The following is a 19,676-nucleotide window of genomic DNA, read 5'->3' as shown; positions in this document are numbered from 1 at the left end:
ATACAGAACTTCTCTGACTGGGTAGTTTTAATGTCATTTTAAAAATTTTAGAACTTTTTTTACATACAAAAAAAAAACAATTGGAACAAACGTGTGTACATTTTGGTTTATTAAAACTGAAACATTACAAAACATGTACAAAATAAAATAGAAGGCAAAGTCTTCTGTTTTGATTTGGAAGAGTTTATGCCAATCTAAGAATGTATATATTAAAAAACATCCATAAACTTAAAAAGGCAGGCAAATGTTTGACACAAACATAATGGAGAAATCAACCCTTTTGGATCCAATCATCACTCTATAAAACAGCACATTTCATTTTAAACAAGACTTTCACATCTAAGCAATATAAAATACATAAATGAGGGGAAGAAGTAAAATGAATAAAAAATTAAATTAAAAAAAAAAAGTTAAAATCTCATGGAATCTATGGGAGACCAGCCGCTAATATGCTTCCAAGGAGAGTTCGATCCTTCAAAGCATTCTCCACGTCTCGCTCTTCAATCTTCAGGGAGATCTAGAAAAGAGAAAGCCATACTGAAATTTAGATCCCTCATTAAGTTTAAATGAATCAAGATACCGATTCACTGAAAACCTAAAAGGCCCAGGTATACTTTATCCACATTCTGCTCGGTCTCGTGCACAGCCTTCAGAAGTATACTAGAGTTTGACACATGCACAGTACCACCTAGTGTACTCAATCGCTCTCAACACTCATCTCGTGCCTGTGCTGATGTACGTGGACACAAAACAGGGCTGTGCACTGACGTATGCACACACTCTTGATGGCAAAAGTTGCATTACGAGGACAGATCCTCACAGAACATGAACAGCTGAAGCATAACTGGGCTTAAATCAAGATTTCGCAAAGGCCATACTATTCATGATTCAAAACTGCTCTTACTTTAGTTAATCGTGCCTCCTTGGCCTTTTTGAGTGTGAAGATTCCTCTGCTCTCCAGCAGACTGCAGAGAGACAAACACTCGGTCTGTCCGACTCCTCCCACCTGCCTCTGCTTACACAGCTTACTGTACACCTCACACAGCTGGACAAACACACAAGGTTATCAGCCCCAGAATCACTTCTCACGTCGTCCTCGATGGATTCTGAACACTGAAGTTACAGTGCTTGGAAATGAGTTTCATTTTAAAATATAGAGACAATCAAAGTTTGACTCACCTTGCCCAACTGGACCTCTTTGCTCTTGCCGTTACGGACGATTAGAAGCATACAGCAGACCAGAAGTTTCTGCTGCAAAGGGAAGCTCTCGCCATCCCCGCTACTGGATGCCATGCGGTCACCGTACACCTCAGTCAAAACCCGTGCCACCTGAGGAACGCTCACCCGTGACACTGCAACAAGAAAAGAGAGACAAATCCCTTATTTCTTTTTCTCTATAGACAATCTATCCTTGTGATAACATAAGGACTTACACTCTGATGTATTGATGCAATCTTGTTCCAGTACAACTTATTTTCTGGAAAATATGCAGTAATTCCTACCTTTAGGGCCGGCTGCAGGTTCAGAAGCCATTTTGGACCTGTCAGCTGCTTCCACGATCTCCACGGCCCTCCTGATGGATAGACACTAATGTGTGAGGACCTCTCAAAACTAAGAGTCACACTCTTGTTTCCGCAGTTTAAACCCTGTTCCCTTACCTGCATATGTCAAGTGCTTTGCGGGCATCTCCTGACACAGCTGACACTTTTCTTGCACAGAACTGAACTGCCGCTGAATCCAGAACGCCTTCACCTGATACCTGAACACACACAGCAATGTATTATTACCTGAGAAATTGAGTTTGGAGAAGTACGGATAACAGGAAATATGCAACTAGGCATACTTGTGTGAGCCGGTCTTGAACAATGGCATTAAGCTCCTCACGACTGTAGGGAGGAAAGTTGAGCAGTTTGGGTCGGCAGTGTGGCTTGGCCTGCAGTCTGGGCAGAATACGGTCCGTCAGGTCCAATGCATTAGCAATACCTAAGGGGTCAAAGTTCACCAGTAAGCAGACATTCAGAACAGTCCGCTTTGCATTCAAGATTGATAAGTTGGGAAGAAAAACACATGACAGTCTTACCAATGAGACAAACCCGAGAGTTGGGCAGGTAAGGCCACTCAAAGATGGTGTAGAGAACCTCCTGAGACTTGCTGTCCAACTGGTCCATCTCATCCAGAACCAACAGGCTGTTGCACACAAAAACACCACAGGAATTACTCAAAAAAATAAGGCCTGTTTGAATCAGACTACAAAAACTGATCTTCATGCAATTTAGCGGATAAGGAGCCCTGCCCGCATGCAAGCTGACTTACACAGTGGGCCCAGAGCTGGTCAGGAGTTTCTCCAGCCGAGCCTCGCTGTTGCCCTTTGGAACCCCCAATCTCTCTCCCAGCAATGGAAAGATGGCATGTGAGCTCCGCAGGTTCATACAGTTGATGAGCACAGTCTGAACCCCTTTCAACAGAGCCTTCAAACAAGAGAAGACAGCGGATCATAAGCACCATGGTTTTTGTGTGTACTTTAATTGTAAGTTCATGTTACAATACCATTCAAAACTTTAGGGTTGGGAAGATTCCTTTAAAAAAGGTTTTTTAAAAGAAGCCTCCTATGCTGATAATAAGACATACAGTAAAATATTTCCTACTGTGAAATGACGACATTTTTAAAATAATAAATCAACTGACTTGCTACTCAAAAAACACTTAGTGTTGAAAACGGTTGTGCTGCTTAATATTTTTGTGTAAACTAATACATTTTAAATTTGAAATTTCACAAGAACTGCATGCAATTAAAACCATAACCATTTTAAACAGCAGTTTAATGCATCTTGCTTGTCTTGAGCCCCTTTCACACTGCACGTCGGACCCGGAAAATTGCCGGGCCGCCTTCTGTGTGAAAGCAAACACGTCCCGGGATAGATCCCGGGTCTGGGACCTAGTAACACTGCCGGGTTCAGTCCCAGAACCAGCACTGTGTGAACAAAAGCCAGAACTAATGCCGTAAAGGGTGTGTCGTAGTGATGACGCACATTATCGCGCGACTCTTTTACCAGGTGTTTTGAAGGCAGATCAACGTTTGTGACGAAAAAATGTGTGTAAACTAATGAAGCAGAGATCAGTTAGTTCCTCACTTTCCGCGCTGACGCCGAGATCCTTCGCCAGTTTAAGTGAAAGTTAACGTGCCTAGCGTTTTCTACTCATACATTAAAGGCCACACACTGATGTCAAGTGTCTTTAAGGGTTGTGTGTGAACGCACGCACAGATTCCGGTTAATCACTGGCAAGTGCAAATTCTAGCACCTGCCGGGACACATTACCCGTGTATTTTCCAGAATCGCAGTGTGACGGGGCATTGCTGACCCCAAACTTTTAATCACTAGTGTAATCTAAAGTGATTTTAGAGTTACAAACAAGCACATTTTCTCTTGAGCTCACCTTTTGTTCTTGGAGGACACAGTTCAGACAGGCGGTCTTGCCTGTGCCAGGAGCGCCAGAGATATAGAGGCTGGAGGGTTTCTCTGCCACCACATGGTTCTCCAGGAAGGAGACAATGGCAGCTCTCTCTGCCTCACGAGAGAGAAGACGTTCAGGGACTGCAGTGTGAAGAGCCTGCTTTATACTCTGATAGCCCGATTCTGCAGGAAAGAGACCACAACAGAGACACAGTTTACCTATCAAATATCAACAACTGGACACAGATTTAAATAGATTTAAGCAAATTAGCCAACAAACACTAAAAACATACTTTTTACAGGAAAGAGTCGGGTAACAGGGAGCTTTCCCTCTGTTCGGGGGATCGGGTTTGTGCAGGGGGTTTCTTGCAGCCGTTTTGGCGATGGACGTGAAACAGGAGACAGGGGAATTTTGGGTGACGACGGTGTGGGACGAGGAGGTGAGGAGAGGACCGGTGTGTTCTCATTAAAGGACAGTTTGCGAGGGGAGCACAGAGGTGCACAGCGCTGCTTCGGAGGTGAGCCAAGCATAGACGGCGGGAGGTTACAGCCGTTCTCGTCACCTGAAAACCAAGATTCAAGGCATGCCACATTACTGTAAGAACAACAATCATAAAGGTTGCTTAAAGGTGACGAGTTACACACCTGTACGTTTGCGGGGGCTCAAAGGCAGCCTCTCAGACGAAGAGGTGTTTTTCAACACCGAGTTCCCTGGAGACAAACAGACAGCAAGCGACTTTCTAGGGGACAGAGGAATGGCCTGGACGTCCACTGCATTCTCAGAGGAGTTTTTAGGGCGAGAACCCAATCTGGAAGACTTCCTTCGGGGGAACTGAATGGTGGGCTGATTCTGGGAGCGAGTGCTGGGCATTTTTAGGTTTAAACCAGGAAGCAGATCTGAAAGAAAAAGCACAGTGACTTAGTTTAAATCAGCGATGAATAACCTCTAATGCACAACGGCCTGAGGAGGAAACTGAGATAACCCATCAAGAATTTAGCAAGTAAGTGTAGTAGTTTTTCATTAAGACACTTGAGGTGCCATAGTAATTAACATAACCATACTAACCTAAAAGCTGTTGGGGGTTGGTTGTAGTTGTATCAAGTTAGACAAAAAACAAAGACTTAACGTTAACCCATTTTGTGCAGAATCACACAGATCAAAGATCACCATCAATGTATTGACTGTTTGAACCAACAGGCACATTGTGATTAAGTTACTTATTTTGCTAAATGCTTCACGGTACAAAAATAAGTACATTAACAAATAAATGTTTTAGAAACAGTTGTACATGTTCAACAAATACTGTAAATTATAAGTTAAGTGAGCCATGCCTGTTGTGGGCTATTTGGCGCCAAGCTGTTTGTTCACGCGCACAACAACACTGAAAAATCCTATTTTAAAATACTGCAAAATAATCTTTTAAGAACTATAAAACGAATATATTTAATGTCTTACCTGAATAAACCTGAATTTGGATTGACAATCGCTACGATGGTCACAAGTTGTAGCTCATCACCGCACACACTCTCACCCGCCGTCAAACTAGCGCCAAATCTGCTGCCTTGACCTCTTCTCTGAACAGCTGACGCGCTGGCGTGTGACGTGGCTCTCATGACAGCGCATTTCATTGGCTGTCGGGGTTCCTTTTGGTTTTAAGGAACCAATAGGATTCTTAGTCCCTTCCCCCATTGACTTGACTGTAATGGCGGGTATTTCTTTGTTGGTATTTTGGCGCAAAGAATTTCCCGGGAGTTATTAAGAAAGTTTTGATGTGTATATATAGAAGACAGGTATTCATTCTACCATCAATATCCACTCTTGACAAATTTATTTTAATCATCCAGGTGTTTAGACCAGATTTTCACAGTGACAGGCTCATTTGTGTCTCACGCACGCACTCAAAAAAACAAATGTTGCAATATTCGATTATACATTGGTTTCTCTCGTTCCTGATCTGTGACATACTATTAGTATTAGCTCCTATTAATTGAAAGTTTTTGGTCTTTTATGCCCATTTTGTATGGGTTTGTCGTTTTTACTCATCTAAAAAACTGGCTTGGATGTTATGCATATTTCTTTCTTTTAATTTAATTAAACATATAACACTCACAGGGGATACATACAGAAATAGTATTTAAAAGAACAACATATGACTTGAATTGATGCAGAGCAATAAAGTATATACAAAACCAGAATACAAAACAGTGTTAGGTAGTCTAATAAAATAATTAGGCCTAAACAAATAGATAAAAAAATATGAACCGAAAAACAAATAAATTTTTTTATCAGTACAGCTGTTTTAGCAGCTTTCTTCTTAAGTGATAAGTAACAGTTTTAGATCAATAAAAAAAAATTTAAAACCCTAAAATTGGGCATACATTCAGTAATTTTACATTTATGAACATGAATTATGCCACAGAGTTAGCAGTACAAGCAATTCCAAGACATTTGTCCGATCTTTAAACAGATAAAACTATGTGCACCACCAGAAGAAAAAAAAAAAGTTATCTTTCTTTCAGTATATGACTGTCCATTCGTGGAGATATAATTTACCATAAACCTTATCGAAACTGAAGAATCATCATTATATTCGTATATAATATTTAATTATTATTTGGCTGAATCATGTTTCTGGTTGATATTTCCTGCTTTAGATCAAAATGTAGTGGATCATGGTCTTCTTTTGAGCCGGTGTGCAATTTGTAAAGTTCAAGGTTTTAATCCGACTCTTGTGTTTTTCTCTCTCTCATCGTTCTGCCGAATGCTGCCAGCAGATTGCTTTGGAGCAAATCCTTCACCATTCCTGGTTTACTGTGTGAGCCTTAGATCATCTACAACATTCCCTGTTGTTTTGTGTATTTGTTTTTATATGTTACCCTGGACCACAAAACCACTCATAAGGGTCAACTTTGATTTATACATCTTTCCATTGATGTATGGTTTTTTATGATGGGACAATAATTGGAAGAGACACAACTATTTGAAAATCTGGAATCTGAGGGTGCAAAAAAAAATTCTAAATATTGAGTAAATCGCCTTTAAAGATGTCCAAATGAAGTTCTTATTACTAAACATAAATTAAGTTTTGATAAAATATCCTATTGATTTTTGGCATGAAAGAAAAATCAATAATATTGACCTATACAATGTATTTTTTTGCTATTGCTACAAATATACCCCAGAGACTTAAGACTGGTTTTGTGCTCCAGGGTCACAAATGTTGTTTGTGACATGGGTAAAAATTTAAAGTCAAATAAAGTCTCTTTTAAGTGTCATGGTCATTGTGATCCCAGAAGATCCTCTCATGGCCCAGAGGTTCCTGTCTCAGCCTCCCCATCCCTGTTGTTTGTCCTATGAAAATCCCAAGCCCTCAACCACTATCAGACTTGAAAAATTCTAGGACTCTCTGAAATACCTGACTCCGATTCTTAATCATTTGTGTAAATGTGAAAGACCAATTATAAAGCAAAATGTATTAACAAACATCGCCAAATCGTCATTATTTTAAAAAAGCACAATTTAATGCCCATTCCCACCTTTTATTTCAGAATTACAATGACACATATTTTAAGACATTCAGAAAGTCAGAATGATTGGTCACCAAATCCCAATTATACAGTTCTATACTCCTATATAACATTATTAAAGTACTTGGTCTCTTCATTAAAAAAAATGTAGTTTTTTATACAAAATCTACTAAAATGGATTTCCTGAAATTCAGCTTAGATTTAAAACACTAATTATGAAAATGCAGTTTATAAATGACCCAGAAACATTGGTCCTTAGCAGGTGGAAGTGTGCAGAAGAGCCAGAAGATTGCACTACTTGTGTACGGTTTCAAAAACACAGATCTCTAACAAGGTCAAGTCTCCAACAGATCCAAAGGCACTTAGTGTATATTTGGTCAGTAAAAAAAAAAATCGTTTAGATTCAAAAAGAATATTTTTATTATTATTATTATTTATTTTAAAATCAGCTTCTCTTAAAACCTACGCGACCATACTGGCCGTTATATTTTCTTACTCTGTAGTGTGAGGAGGAAAACACAGCTGTGGAATGAACAAGGTACAAGGCTGTTTCATGGCCTTTGCAGTGTAAGCAAACACTTTCAGAATTTAACTCATTCCTGACTGATTTGGAAATAAAAGGAAAATAAGAAGAATAAAAAGATATAAAACGACATGATTGTCTGATATGCATAGCCATCAATAATTTACAAGTGCTACACATTTTGTCATTGAATAAAAAAGAATTTGTTTTGTAATGTACACATCAAGCTTCATGTTCACTGGAGTTGTATGCTCTCGCATTGCTGTGGCGCTGTCATCTGAGAAAATATTGAAAGGTGCATTTCTAGGCAGCACAGGAATATTGCACAGTGTTTTTAGGTCTAGAGGTACAGCATTCTGGAGTGGTCAGATATCATGTAGGTGTTTATAGTGTTGCCCTATGAAAGATGTCACATCTTGAGATGTATCTGAAAGTGTAATTAATGTTTGTGTGGCAGACACACATAAATACATACTGTGTACGCATGTACGTGTTTGTGTATGTGTTTATAAGTCAGTTTTTTGTGGTCCTTCACTTCTCTGAACAGTGTTCATCTTCCTCCAACTGGAGGCAGTGGAGGAACACCTCTCACTAAAGCTGAAGAAAGAAAGATAAAGAGGACGTGAGGAAATGTGTACAACAGAATCTGAAAAGGTTTATCTTTATGGATATATAATAGGTCAAAGTTAAAAGTAAGGTCTTTACTCTTGATGTTTTGGCTGGGATAGATCTTCTGGAAGGGTCTGTATTCTTCAGGCGGGGGAAGGTCCGCTATTGGGTGGAAGGAATACTTGGACTCAAAATCATCTGAGAAGAGAAAGACATTTAATGAATATAAAACATTTATCAATCAATGACAAAACTATTTTATGCGCTATGTAGTGGACAAGTAGCTTTGCACATGCTGATGTTTAACTACCATGTCAAGATTAGCACATTAATTTAACTTTGAATGTGGCTATTAGAACCATTTTTTCACAAATGTTTTTGCGAGCATATGAAACGTGACAATCTGAAAAAATACTGTAATAATAATAATAGTTCAAAATATGAATAGTTTGTCAAATAACATAAAAAATATTGCATTTTAATAAAATGTTAATAAGTCCCCCACACTTTATTCAGACAGTTATGTTCACGAGGTTTTAAGATTTAAATCTAGATTTAAAATTCAAAGAGACAGTATCAATAGGAGATGTGAATAATCAGGAGTGCTGAACTCTCTCAATGCAGTGCATGTTTCATTCATACACGAAGACAGAGGGCACTATCGCGCAGAAAGTCCAAAACAAACTCATAGAAGTAATAACTTATGCCGTGCAGGAAATCCCTAATATGGGCAAAATCACTGTAGCTGAGTGGAATAAAAAGCAGAAACGTTTTTACTGATGAAACGTGAAGACGTTGCGGAAATATATGGTTTGTGTGTTTTTCCAAGTTATCTCCAGGTGATAAATAAATAAACTACATGAATAATGCAGTACTGATTGACATATAATTTAGTATAGAAACTATAAAATATATTTCCTGCCTCATTCTGTGATAAAAATGGGGAAAAATGTTCGTAGTAGCATTTATGAAACATTGAAAAAACAGTAATATAACCAACAGCTGTGCATAGTCTCTTCATGTCGTTCTTGTAAAATACTAATTGTTTAATACTATAAATATACAAGCAGCACACCACTCGCGTGAGAACTCCACTCATCGGCAGTCGCGGATGTGTAGTGTGCTAAATGACTAATGTGTGGAATCGTCCCGGATGAGATCGTCAAGTGAAAGGCCATCAAGTGAATCATTTTATTTACAGCTAAATTATTATTCATTTATTTTACTAATAGTTAGATTGGACAGCCCTTCACAAAAGTGTTTAATTACAAAAAAACCTAAAACATTTGCTTTGGCAAAAGGGCACTTTGGGCATCGAGGGGAAGGGGCAGGTGCTCAGGCACACATCGCACCCCCCTTTGCACATGCCTGAATTCCATCATGAATCCCCACCTGTTTGATTTACATTAAACCTCTGTTTTTGTAAAGTAATGATCAGTAACAGGTCATTGGGTAAAATGACGACCTTATTTTTCAGAACTACTTATCTGGTATAACATCTCTGTGTTCTAAGAAGGCTTTGTTGACCGGTGAAATGAGGAAATAAGTGGGCCGCATTTGAATTACTGCGAGCTCATTTGACTTCAGGGTTATTTTCATGTGCTGACGCACAGTAGACTACAGATCCACAACCAAAATCAAAGTTCTGATCTAAGAGCACTTCCCACATGCAAACAAATGAGGAACTAATAGAATGAACTGGTGGAACTCACCAGAAAAGGACTTGGGGGCAGATGACGCATGTCCATTGCGGAGAGGTGGAGGAGGAGGAGGTGCATGTCCTGAAGACTGGCGTCCAGTAGAGGAGAGAGGAGGGGGCTTCCCTCGACTAGGAGGTTCAGAAGATGTTTGTGGCCCACGGTAAGGGGGTGGCATTTCCCGAACCCCGTTACGAGATGTATGAGGAGGAACCTGAGGAGCTGAATGAACACTTCATTTTAAAAGAGGTCTACATTTACTATATTATTCCTCAACAAGCATCCTCTCGATATTTCAGCCCAACAAATTTTACTTATTGCTACTTTAGGAATAGTTTTTTTTTACGTCTTGTAGATTATCCATGTTGTGTGCATTAAATATATGATGAAAATCAAAACACATCAGAGAAGAGCTAATAAAATGTCTTTAAAATGTTTCAGTCAATAATTTTTGGTCCTCCAATACTATTTTGTCCAAAACCAAAAAAAATTTTTTTCGGCCAAATATTTTCAGTTGTCAAAATTTTGGTGTATCACTTTTGTCAAGCACAAAAAAATGACAAAGCAGCATCATAAAATCACTACAAATATATTATTTATTATTTGTTAGCTAAATTTCAAATTTTCAGAAGCCTTGCGACAGCTTTGTGTGACCAAAATTTCATTCTGTTTCTTACACAAATCTATCGTACAGCTACAGTGTACAAGACCAATGTTAAAATATTTTTGGAGATTTTAATGGTGCCTTTTTATTCATTTTAGAGCTTACATTTCTGCAAACTTGAAAACTTGTTCATATGGTTTTAGAGCAATTTATCCTTCACCAGGAGTTTGATTGACAGGTGATCTGTTAAATCATTACGCAGAATCTGCCATTTTGTCTGACAAACAAACCAGGCAGGAGAGTAGATTAACATCGTGGACTTGAACTTGAAAACAAAAAATGATTGTAAAATGTATTGATGTCTTTCCGTGGTTGAAACAAGAAATCTTCTGACGTTCATTCATCTTCATTTTGTGCTATAACTGAAGAGGAAGAGATGTGCTGATAGAGCTGAGGCGCTACAGCGTTCTGTCATGACACATTAAAGAGCCACAAAACAGCATTTTTTGTTTGAATTTCTTAAAAAAAAAATGACAAAATTTGAAAGCAGTGACTTTGTTTCATACCTGATGTAACCTGCTCTGTCTTATCTGTCGGCATGTTGTCAGTGTCGTATTTACTCCACAATGTATTTTTCACTACGTGAGAACATGAAGTGTGGCGTGAGAGCGCCATGGCTTGTCGGACGCTGCACCAGTAACCAAGAGGGGCAGGTCTTTGCTTATAAAACAGACCTACTGTGAGCTATGAGGTTGTTAATAAATGGTACACACTTTTGTTGAAGCCATCAACCCGCCAGATTTTTATCAATAGGTCTATATATTTTCATTGTTTTAATTTTTGATCTTACCATTCGTGATTGCAGTTCTTTTCTTTTCTTAATGCTGTTAAGTACACAGTCTTGTACCTTTGTCTTTTGTCATATTTTTTAAAATACCTTTGATGTGATTCACCCTCTAGCTGGTTGGCTTAGTTATTATTTTTTATAACTCTTTAACGAAGATTTTAAAATCCTTTTGCGAAAAATGTTTCAGGAACCAAGGCCGCCGAAAAAGTGGCCAGGCACTAATACACTCTATAGGCTTTAGTCAAGTAAGATGCCATATTGAATTTAAAGGAACACTCCACTATTTTTGAAAATATGCTCTTTTTCCAACTCCCCTAGAATTTAACAGTTGAGTTTTACAATTTCCGAATCCATACCGCCAGACCCGGAGATCGGCTGAATGGATTAGAAAATGGTAAAACTCAACTGTTAAACTGGGGGAGTTGGAAAATGAGCATATTTTCAAAAATAGTGGAGTGTTCCTTTAACATGGATGAAAATGAGGCTGTGATGGATAGATATACAGTCTTTACAATGGCATTCGCTATATAATTGTCCTAGATCACATAATTCTACACAACTCTTTCAAATCTTATTTGTGGGTTTTTTTCGACTGAATTTTTTTTCCTCCCCTGAAAGACATTTAATCAGCTGAACAGTCAGTATGATGGTAAACAACAGTATAATGCATTGAACACACCATACCTTTATCCTCACAGCCTTGTTTTCATTTCCATCAGAAATAAAACATACCGCTATCCTGACTAAAGTCTATAGTGAGAGAATTTTCAGCTTGGATTTTACCTGTGTTACGCCCCACTGGATCACGTGATGGTGGTGCAGGTCGTCTGTTCTGCTGGGCGGGGGTTGGAGGAGGGGGAGCCTGGCTACGGACGTTAGCATTGGCTTGGCTTCTCTTGTTCAGCGAGTTTCGTCTCTGTGGTAACTCAGGGGCCGAGTCACCATTTGCAGCATTAGTCGGCTGACGATAAGGAGGAGGTGCATTTGAGGAAGGGGAGGAGGATGAAGAGAAGCGAGATGAAACGGGGGGATGTCTTGAAGGCCCATCCCGAGGAGAAGATGGTGGCAGTGGAGGCCCCTTGCTTGCAGGTGGTGCTGGAAAGTGTTTCTCACGACTGTGTGCCCCAGAACCCTGTTGGCCTGGGGAGGGTCCACGATTGCCACCGCGACCGAATGGTAGGGGTGGAGGTGGAGCGGAGTTGGTGGGTTTTGAGGAGCTGCTGGCAGCAGATGGTTTGGAGAAGTCTGGCAGAGAGGGACGTTGATTCCGTGCCTGTTCTGGAGGTGTGGAGCGACTGGAGCCGTCTGGTTCAGAATGACCCGGCGCACGAGGTACTGCAGGCCTAGAGCCAGGCGGCCGCACCGCTGACCTTCCTACGGAGCTGTCTGTGTGGACACATTAATAAAACACCTTCAGATAATAATTAGGGCCGAACAAAATTGGAAAAAAGTAACACTGTGATTTTTCTTTGCAGCAAAATATATTGCGATATGAAAAAAAAAATTATGAAATGCATGGATTTTTACCATTTAAATTGGAAAAAATTAAGACCCATCTACACGGAGAATGGTTTAGCTGTATACGCATACATTTTGTATCGTATAGGTGTTTCATCCACACGGATCCGCCGTTTTGGGAGAGTGAAACGGATATTTTTTAAATCGGGTCCCAGAGTGGATAAATCTGAAAACACCGCCCTTGCGTTTTCGTGTGGACAGAGAATACGTATATTTTCTGAAGCGATGACATCATCAGCCCTAGTCACCTAGACACCGCTACGTCACGTAACAGCAAAAAAACATGAACAAACACTGAACGATTGTTTTTTATTAACTAACATTAACACGGATTAATAAATGTATTGTTCCATGTTCGTTTGTATAGCACGCGCAAGGTTTATGCGCATAGTCCAAGTCTTCTTCTCTGTTTTTAGTGTATCTCTGTGGCAGAATTACAGTGCCACATACTGGTCTGGCATGTGTACTACATCATTTTGTGTCGGTTTTGTGTGGATGCAGATATTTCTTGAGATGAGGGGAAAAGATAAAGACAGGACAGGGAAAGCTCTGGTTTTGTGTGGACGTAGCCTTAATCATTCTAGAGTTAGCGGGGTGTTTTGTTGGTTAGTGCATCTGTATAGAAAATAAAAATAAATGTACATTTTTTTCAAACTCTGAAGATTAGTTTTGTCTGTTAAATCCTTTTAGCAATCAACGATTTGAGAAAACTTAGATGTTTCCCAGGCCACATTTCCACTGCTTTTGATTTATTAAATAGGACCATAACATTTTTATTTTTATTGTGATTATTCTGAATTTAAAATACTAAAAATAAAAAATATATTGTAAAAAATACTGTAAAATAAAAACTGCAAAATAAAAATCGAGTAATATAAATAATAATTTCATTTTACTGTAAAATTACAATACTAATATTTTTGTCTTTCTTTATTTTCAAAAGGTAAACCATCAATATTTTATTTTACAGGGCTGACAGCAATTGGTTTCTGCCTCAAGCTTGTCTCTGTGTGTTCATTTACACTTCTGTAGCCCATGATATCTGAATTTCAGAACGGCTCGATTCACAGTAAATGAACCAAGCCGTTCATGAACTGCACGTGTGTGTATAGCACTTTACTCCAAAAATGCTAAAGCATATATTTATAGACATTTATTTTTTTTTTACATATTGAGCAGCCCTAAAGAAAAACCCTACACTACTCTACTGTGAAAGGGAACATACCTCCGACTGGTCGTAGTTTGGGCACTCCTCCACTGAACAGCCCTCCCATTGGTCCAGAACCACCTCCAAATCCTCCGCCTCCTCCACCTCCACCTCCACCTCGAGCTTCAGGCCAAAACAAAAACACTGCATGGTCAGCTGGGTCACTCAAACATTAATTGTATTTTCAGCAGTAGTGCACTACAGATGACTTACTTTCAATTATGGGTGCACTTCTGTCATTGACCACAGTGGTCTTCTTCAGTTTGGGGCCTTTGCAGATGTCTGACAGCAGAGCTCCTCTTCCTTTCGCTTCATCTCGATGAAGTTTCGGAGCTGTGGTGTTTGCCTGAAAATAAATACATTAGTATGTTGAAAAAGTGCTCTCTTCATTTATTAAATAATACATAAAAAATGCAATTCATTGAATTCATTGAATTTCTCTTTCAAGATAAGATTTGTTGGTAATTTCTGAATTAAAATTCATTATATTTTTTTGCGGGGCATAAAAAATGATTTTTTTTTCATCTTATTTTTTTTTCAAGAATGCATAATCTTTTATTATTATGTATTGAAAAAAGGAACAACTTTACTGCTCATTAATTTTAAAAAGGTCCAGTAAATGAAAGTCATGTAGTGAAATCAACATGCAAAATAAATAAATAAATAAATAAATATATAAATAAATATATAAATAAATAAATAAATATATATATATATATATATATATATATATATATATATATATATATATATAATAGAGAGGACCTCTGCAGACCCTCATGTCTCTGTGCAAAAGTCAGTCTCTTAAACTATAAGATTATTAGCTTTTATATGTAATATATATATATGATACTTTAGGAAGTAAATTAAATTATTATAGTTCTAAATTAATAATTGTTGGTTTTGGTCAAATTTTTTGGGGGGTATATAAAAAAGGTAACAAGAGTTGGAATAAGGAAATAAGAGTTAAGGACACACCAAGGAGGATAAATCACTGAAGTGAGACGAGACCCATGCTAGCTGCTCCTTGCTGTACACTGACCTGGTTAAAGGTGGGGGCTGGTGGAGGTCCAGGCGGAGGGGGAGGAGGAGGAATAGGCATCCTGGCAAATTCGGAAGATGTCGACAGTCACCTCAATCTTCAGCAGTTGGTCTGAGGTTCTCACAAAAACTCTGCAAGGTGAAAGAACAACAACAGCCATCAGACGTCCATGCACAGCTTCAGGGAAATCAAGAGATGGTTGTACGGTAATTAAATGAAATGCTTTAAAAGGTATTAGCGACTCATCACAGTGACCTATTCATCAGTGGTTAACGTCATCAATGTAGCGTCACAGTACCTCCCAAACCACCTGACTGTTCCAGGAACTACTCAGCGGCGGACAGGACAGAGTAACTATACAACATTTCTAAAATATTTCCACCAACAGGTTGATCTTCCTTCCCTACCAGTTCAGGCAGAAGTGCCTGCTCACATGTCCACAGCCGACTAACCAGAATGTTGCGAAGCAGGATCTTCTGGCACACAACGACTAATGGATGTGAAAAAGTGGGTGAAGCACAAGCACTGCGCCAAACTTGAATAAAAACAACTACCGAAGTCAGACAACTTACCAAATCAGACAAGCCTTGTTTATAACACCAAACTGTAGCAAGAATCTGTTTGTGGCACGCATAAAAGCACATGTGAAAAACTGTAAGGAAGCAGGAGTTTAATCTTTAAAGTGTCTGCACTTTAACTGACAGCGGACTACATTTGATCTGTAACACAACTTGTGTTACACAAGGTTCACATCAAGACCACAAAAACAATGCCTGGGGTCAAATAAGGCTATCATTTAATCCAATTAGCAGTTGATGTCCTTTACACAGCTGTCAACTGCAAAGAAAGTGCAGACTTGATGTCGTATGCACATTTTTGTTTGCTGGTTGTAAATGTAAATGTCTTGTGACCAGAGGTGACAGAACCTTATCTAAGCCTGCAGTATCATATGTGATATGTAAACGACTCAACGACTAAGAATCTAAATTATCCACGTGATCAAAACTTTGAGGAAAATTGTGTTGCACATGCGTTCTGTTGTCTGACTGATATTTTTTATTAAGTAGAAGGCCTTTTAGTGTAATTCTAAAAACGTCCTTCAGTTTGAGGCTTTTGGTAATTTGGCCCTCTGAAATATTAAGCCTCTAAAGGCATAACAGACACACAAATACCATACTTGGAGCATTTAATATTAAAGATTAATATTATAAACTGCTGTCACATCAGACCAATGTGTTTTTAGACTTAAAATCCATTTAATTTTAGAGCAAAAAGAAGTTAATGGATACTGGAAGAAGTCAAACCAGCTTGTGAAATTGATGCTGTGTATGTTTGTTAACAGTATTATGCCTCACTGAGTCAACAAGCACTTAAACAGTCAGTGACTGAACCGACCATAGGATACTTCTTATCATGAACAATCGTGAAATGTGATACAGGTTCAAGCTAAAACCAAAACCATGAAATACTACCGATGTCGTGAACACTACAAATGAAGGTGATTAATAAACGAATCGTTCTTTTGAGTCGGATCTTTCAAACGAATCGGTCCACGAAACCGGTCGAAACGACTCGTTGATTAATAAACAACCCAAGTGAAACAGTATAAGTGCAAAAACTTTGCGCAAAGTCATTTGTGTGTTCATTAAAAGGTAACGTTAGGGTACATAACAAACAGGTCAACTTGGTAACGTGTTACTCTAACGGCTGTAAAAGACGTTGGCAAATCTTACCTTTCCGTCAATGTGCGATCCTGTCCCAAACAGCATTAATGTTCAACAGTAACCGGCTGCACTCTCGCCGATGATCCGCTGTTTGACTGGCCACCGGAAAAAAAAACTGGTGACTAAAGTAACTATTGGGACGAGAGCTTACTGGTATTCTGCATGGTCTGCTGTCATACTGACCAACTCTGTAAACTCATTCCGACCAGTTCACAGCGTCAAGCGGAAGCACAGAAGGCAAAGATTCACGAAACCGGATGTCTTGCTGCTCTTAACATCGCTGCCCAATGTTTGAGGGCGTACTGTTTCAGCCGTGGACCATGGGCTTCTGTGAAACCACTTCTACGAAATCCCGGAAATCACGAACTCGGTAGAAAATGGAAGCAGGAGGCCGAAAAAATCCGACTGCATCCGGAAGCAGGAGCTGTATCTAACCTTTTCCCCTTGCGTCACGCTGCAGTGGTGATCATTGTAGCATCTGCCAAAACGCAACAGTAGATTATTGTTAATGCTGTGAATCCATAAAAAAAAAACGTTAAACACATTGTCATTTTGTTTTATTTATTTATTTGATGACAATGGTGACTAAAGGAACTACATGTTTCCATTTTCAGTGGCCTCATTACCCCCAAAAAATATTTATTACTCGTTAGAATTCCTTTCAAAAATAATATTATAACTTTACTTACTTTCTGGCAACAGTAATTAGGCTAGTTACACTACTGAGCTACATTTCTTTCTTTCTAGTACTTAGTTACTGCCCAACACTCCTTGTAATAACTTGTCAAACTAACCATGGTTTATGGTTTCAAGTAATTTTGAACAACAAAAGTTATAAAAGTCACTTTGCTCTTTTTTAATTTAAAACCGTTTCGTTCATTTAGACTCAATGTAGGCTAACATATTACATAATATTCTTGATTCTGAGATTTCACACTTTTTGATGACTTTAGCCTACAAGTATTTTTAACATCCGTAAGTTATAGTTAGAATATAAACTGGTATCTCAGGTATAAGATGAGAACAGGGTTCAAACACATGGCCACGATCACAACAGCACCTGACAGAGAGCACACCCACCCTCCAGGCCACAGCTCCAAAACAGTCAGCAGCAGCACACACCAATCTACACAGTACAGTACAAAATGTGCTTGACAAAATCCCAGTCAGTAGGACATGCAAATAGATGACAGACAGAAGACCAATCACAATTTAGTATGCAAATAAGTCCATGGGAAATGTTCAAAATTTTAATCATATATTACTTAGCTCTAATTTGCTCTCTCTTAAATGTGAATCTTTTGGGATTTTTACCTCCCACAATGCTTTTTGGTCAATTATTATATGGGCCAGAATGTTTCTAAATAATAAAAACACTGCTGTCCATGTGCTGTATGCAAAACAGCTTTCCATGTTGGCCTTTAAATTATCACGACTGACTACAATAGACTCTTATGTACAGTCATGGCAAAAAGTTAGAACACACTGAGTTTCATGGATTTCCATATTAGGACATAAGAATAATAATAAAAAACAATATCTGGTCCTTAGCAGGTCTTAGGGAAAATTGGGAAAATATTATATAAAAGACTTCAGATGATGAACAACACATGATATATCACACCGTCATTATTTATTAAAAAAAAAAAAAACCAGATGGAAAAGCCATGAGTGACAAAGTTAGGACACCCTATGATTAACTTGCCTGTAGATCCACTTTTAGCAGCAATAACTTGAAGTAATAATTTTCAGTATGGCTTTATCAGTCTGTCATATCATTCTGGAGGAATTTTGGTTCACTCTTCTTTGCAGCGTAACCAGTTTATTGAGGTTTGTGGGCATTTGTTTATGCACAACTCTCACCACAGCATTTCAGTCAGGATGACGTCTGGACTTTGACTGGGCAACACCATGATTCTTTTCTTTTCAGCCGTTCTGTTGTAGATTGGCTGGTGTGCTTGGGATCATTGTCCTGTTGCATGACCCAATTTTGGCCGAACTTTAACTGCTGGAGAGACAGCCTCAATTTGGTTCATGGTTGACTCAATGACTGTGATGTGCCCAGGTCCTGTGGCTACTACCAGCATGCTATTGGTATGAGGTGTTTGTGCTTATACACTCTTTAAGTTTTCGAACAAATGTGGCACTGTCAATTATGGCCAAACATCTCAATTTTGGTCTTATCTGTTCAAAGGACATTGTTCTAGAAGTCCTATGGTTTGTTCAAATGCACCTTTGCAAACCTAAACCGTGCTGCCATGTTTCTTTAGAGAAAAGAGGCTTTTTTCTGGCAAGCCTTCTATACATGCTGTACTTGTCCCTTTTTTTTCTAATTTAACTGTCATGAACTTTATCATTTAACATGTTAACTGAAGCCTGTAGAGTCTGCGGTGAAGTTCTTGGGTTGTCCGCCATTTCTCTGAGCATTACACGGTTTGATCTTGGGGTGAATTTGCTGGGACATCCACTTCTGGGAGGATTGGTGTCTGGTGGTACCTAGAATATCAAAATCAACTGCGGGCGGCAGATCCTTTTCCTATTTGGCGCCTAAACTCTGGAATAACCTACCTAACATTGTTCGGGAGGCAGACACACTCTTGCAGTTTAAATCTAGATTAAAGACCCATCTCTTTAACCTGGCTTACACATAACATACTAATATGCTTTTAATATCCAAATCCGTTAAAGGATTTTTAGGCTGTATAAATTAGGTAAACCGGAACCGGGAACACTTCCCATAACACCCTATGTACTTGCTACATCATTAGAAGAATGGCATCTACGCTAATATTTGTCTGTTTCTCTCTTATTCCGAGGTCACCGTAGCCACCAGATCCAGTCTGTATCCAGATCAGAGGGTCACTGCAGTCACCCGGATCCAGTACGTATCTAGACCAGATGGTGGATCAGCACCTAGAAAGGACC

At 38.9% G+C, this 19,676-nt stretch overlaps 2 protein-coding genes across 6 annotated transcripts; both read right to left on the bottom strand.

Annotated features, from left to right (window-relative positions):
• Positions 1-167: 167 nt before the first annotated feature.
• Positions 168-4,965, bottom strand: cdc6 (cell division cycle 6 homolog (S. cerevisiae)). The gene is made up of 12 exons (XM_059529223.1): positions 4,909-4,965; positions 4,098-4,349; positions 3,746-4,015; positions 3,436-3,635; positions 2,314-2,468; positions 2,081-2,187; positions 1,844-1,983; positions 1,659-1,759; positions 1,503-1,573; positions 1,180-1,352; positions 905-1,045; positions 168-517 (listed from the first exon to the last, which is right to left on the bottom strand). The coding sequence occupies exons 2-12, from the start codon at positions 4,321-4,323 to the stop codon at positions 428-430; spliced, it is 1,674 nt and encodes a 557-aa protein (XP_059385206.1). The 5' UTR covers positions 4,324-4,349; positions 4,909-4,965; the 3' UTR covers positions 168-427.
• A 2,414-nt stretch (positions 4,966-7,379) lies between these two features.
• Positions 7,380-17,111, bottom strand: wipf2a (WAS/WASL interacting protein family, member 2a). 5 transcript variants are annotated; one of them, XM_059529227.1, is made up of 10 exons: positions 16,935-17,111; positions 16,761-16,846; positions 15,435-15,644; positions 15,028-15,158; positions 14,199-14,331; positions 14,004-14,108; positions 12,044-12,646; positions 9,825-10,031; positions 8,209-8,310; positions 7,380-8,100 (listed from the first exon to the last, which is right to left on the bottom strand). In XM_059529227.1, exons 4-10 carry the CDS (start codon positions 15,085-15,087, stop codon positions 8,054-8,056), a joined length of 1,257 nt encoding a protein of 418 aa, XP_059385210.1. In that variant the 5' UTR covers positions 15,088-15,158; positions 15,435-15,644; positions 16,761-16,846; positions 16,935-17,111; the 3' UTR covers positions 7,380-8,053. The 5 variants fall into 5 exon arrangements, with proteins under 5 accessions (XP_059385210.1, XP_059385208.1, XP_059385211.1 ...); XM_059529225.1 differs by lacking the exon at positions 15,435-15,644; XM_059529228.1 differs by lacking the exon at positions 15,435-15,644 and having other exon boundaries at positions 14,004-14,102; positions 16,761-17,111.
• Positions 17,112-19,676: the final 2,565 nt, after the last annotated feature.

The sequence above is a fragment of the Carassius carassius genome, chromosome 38, assembly GCF_963082965.1.
Source record: "Carassius carassius chromosome 38, fCarCar2.1, whole genome shotgun sequence".
Classification (NCBI taxonomy): Eukaryota; Metazoa; Chordata; class Actinopteri; order Cypriniformes; family Cyprinidae; genus Carassius; species Carassius carassius.
This window is presented reverse-complemented; position numbering and strand designations above follow the sequence as displayed.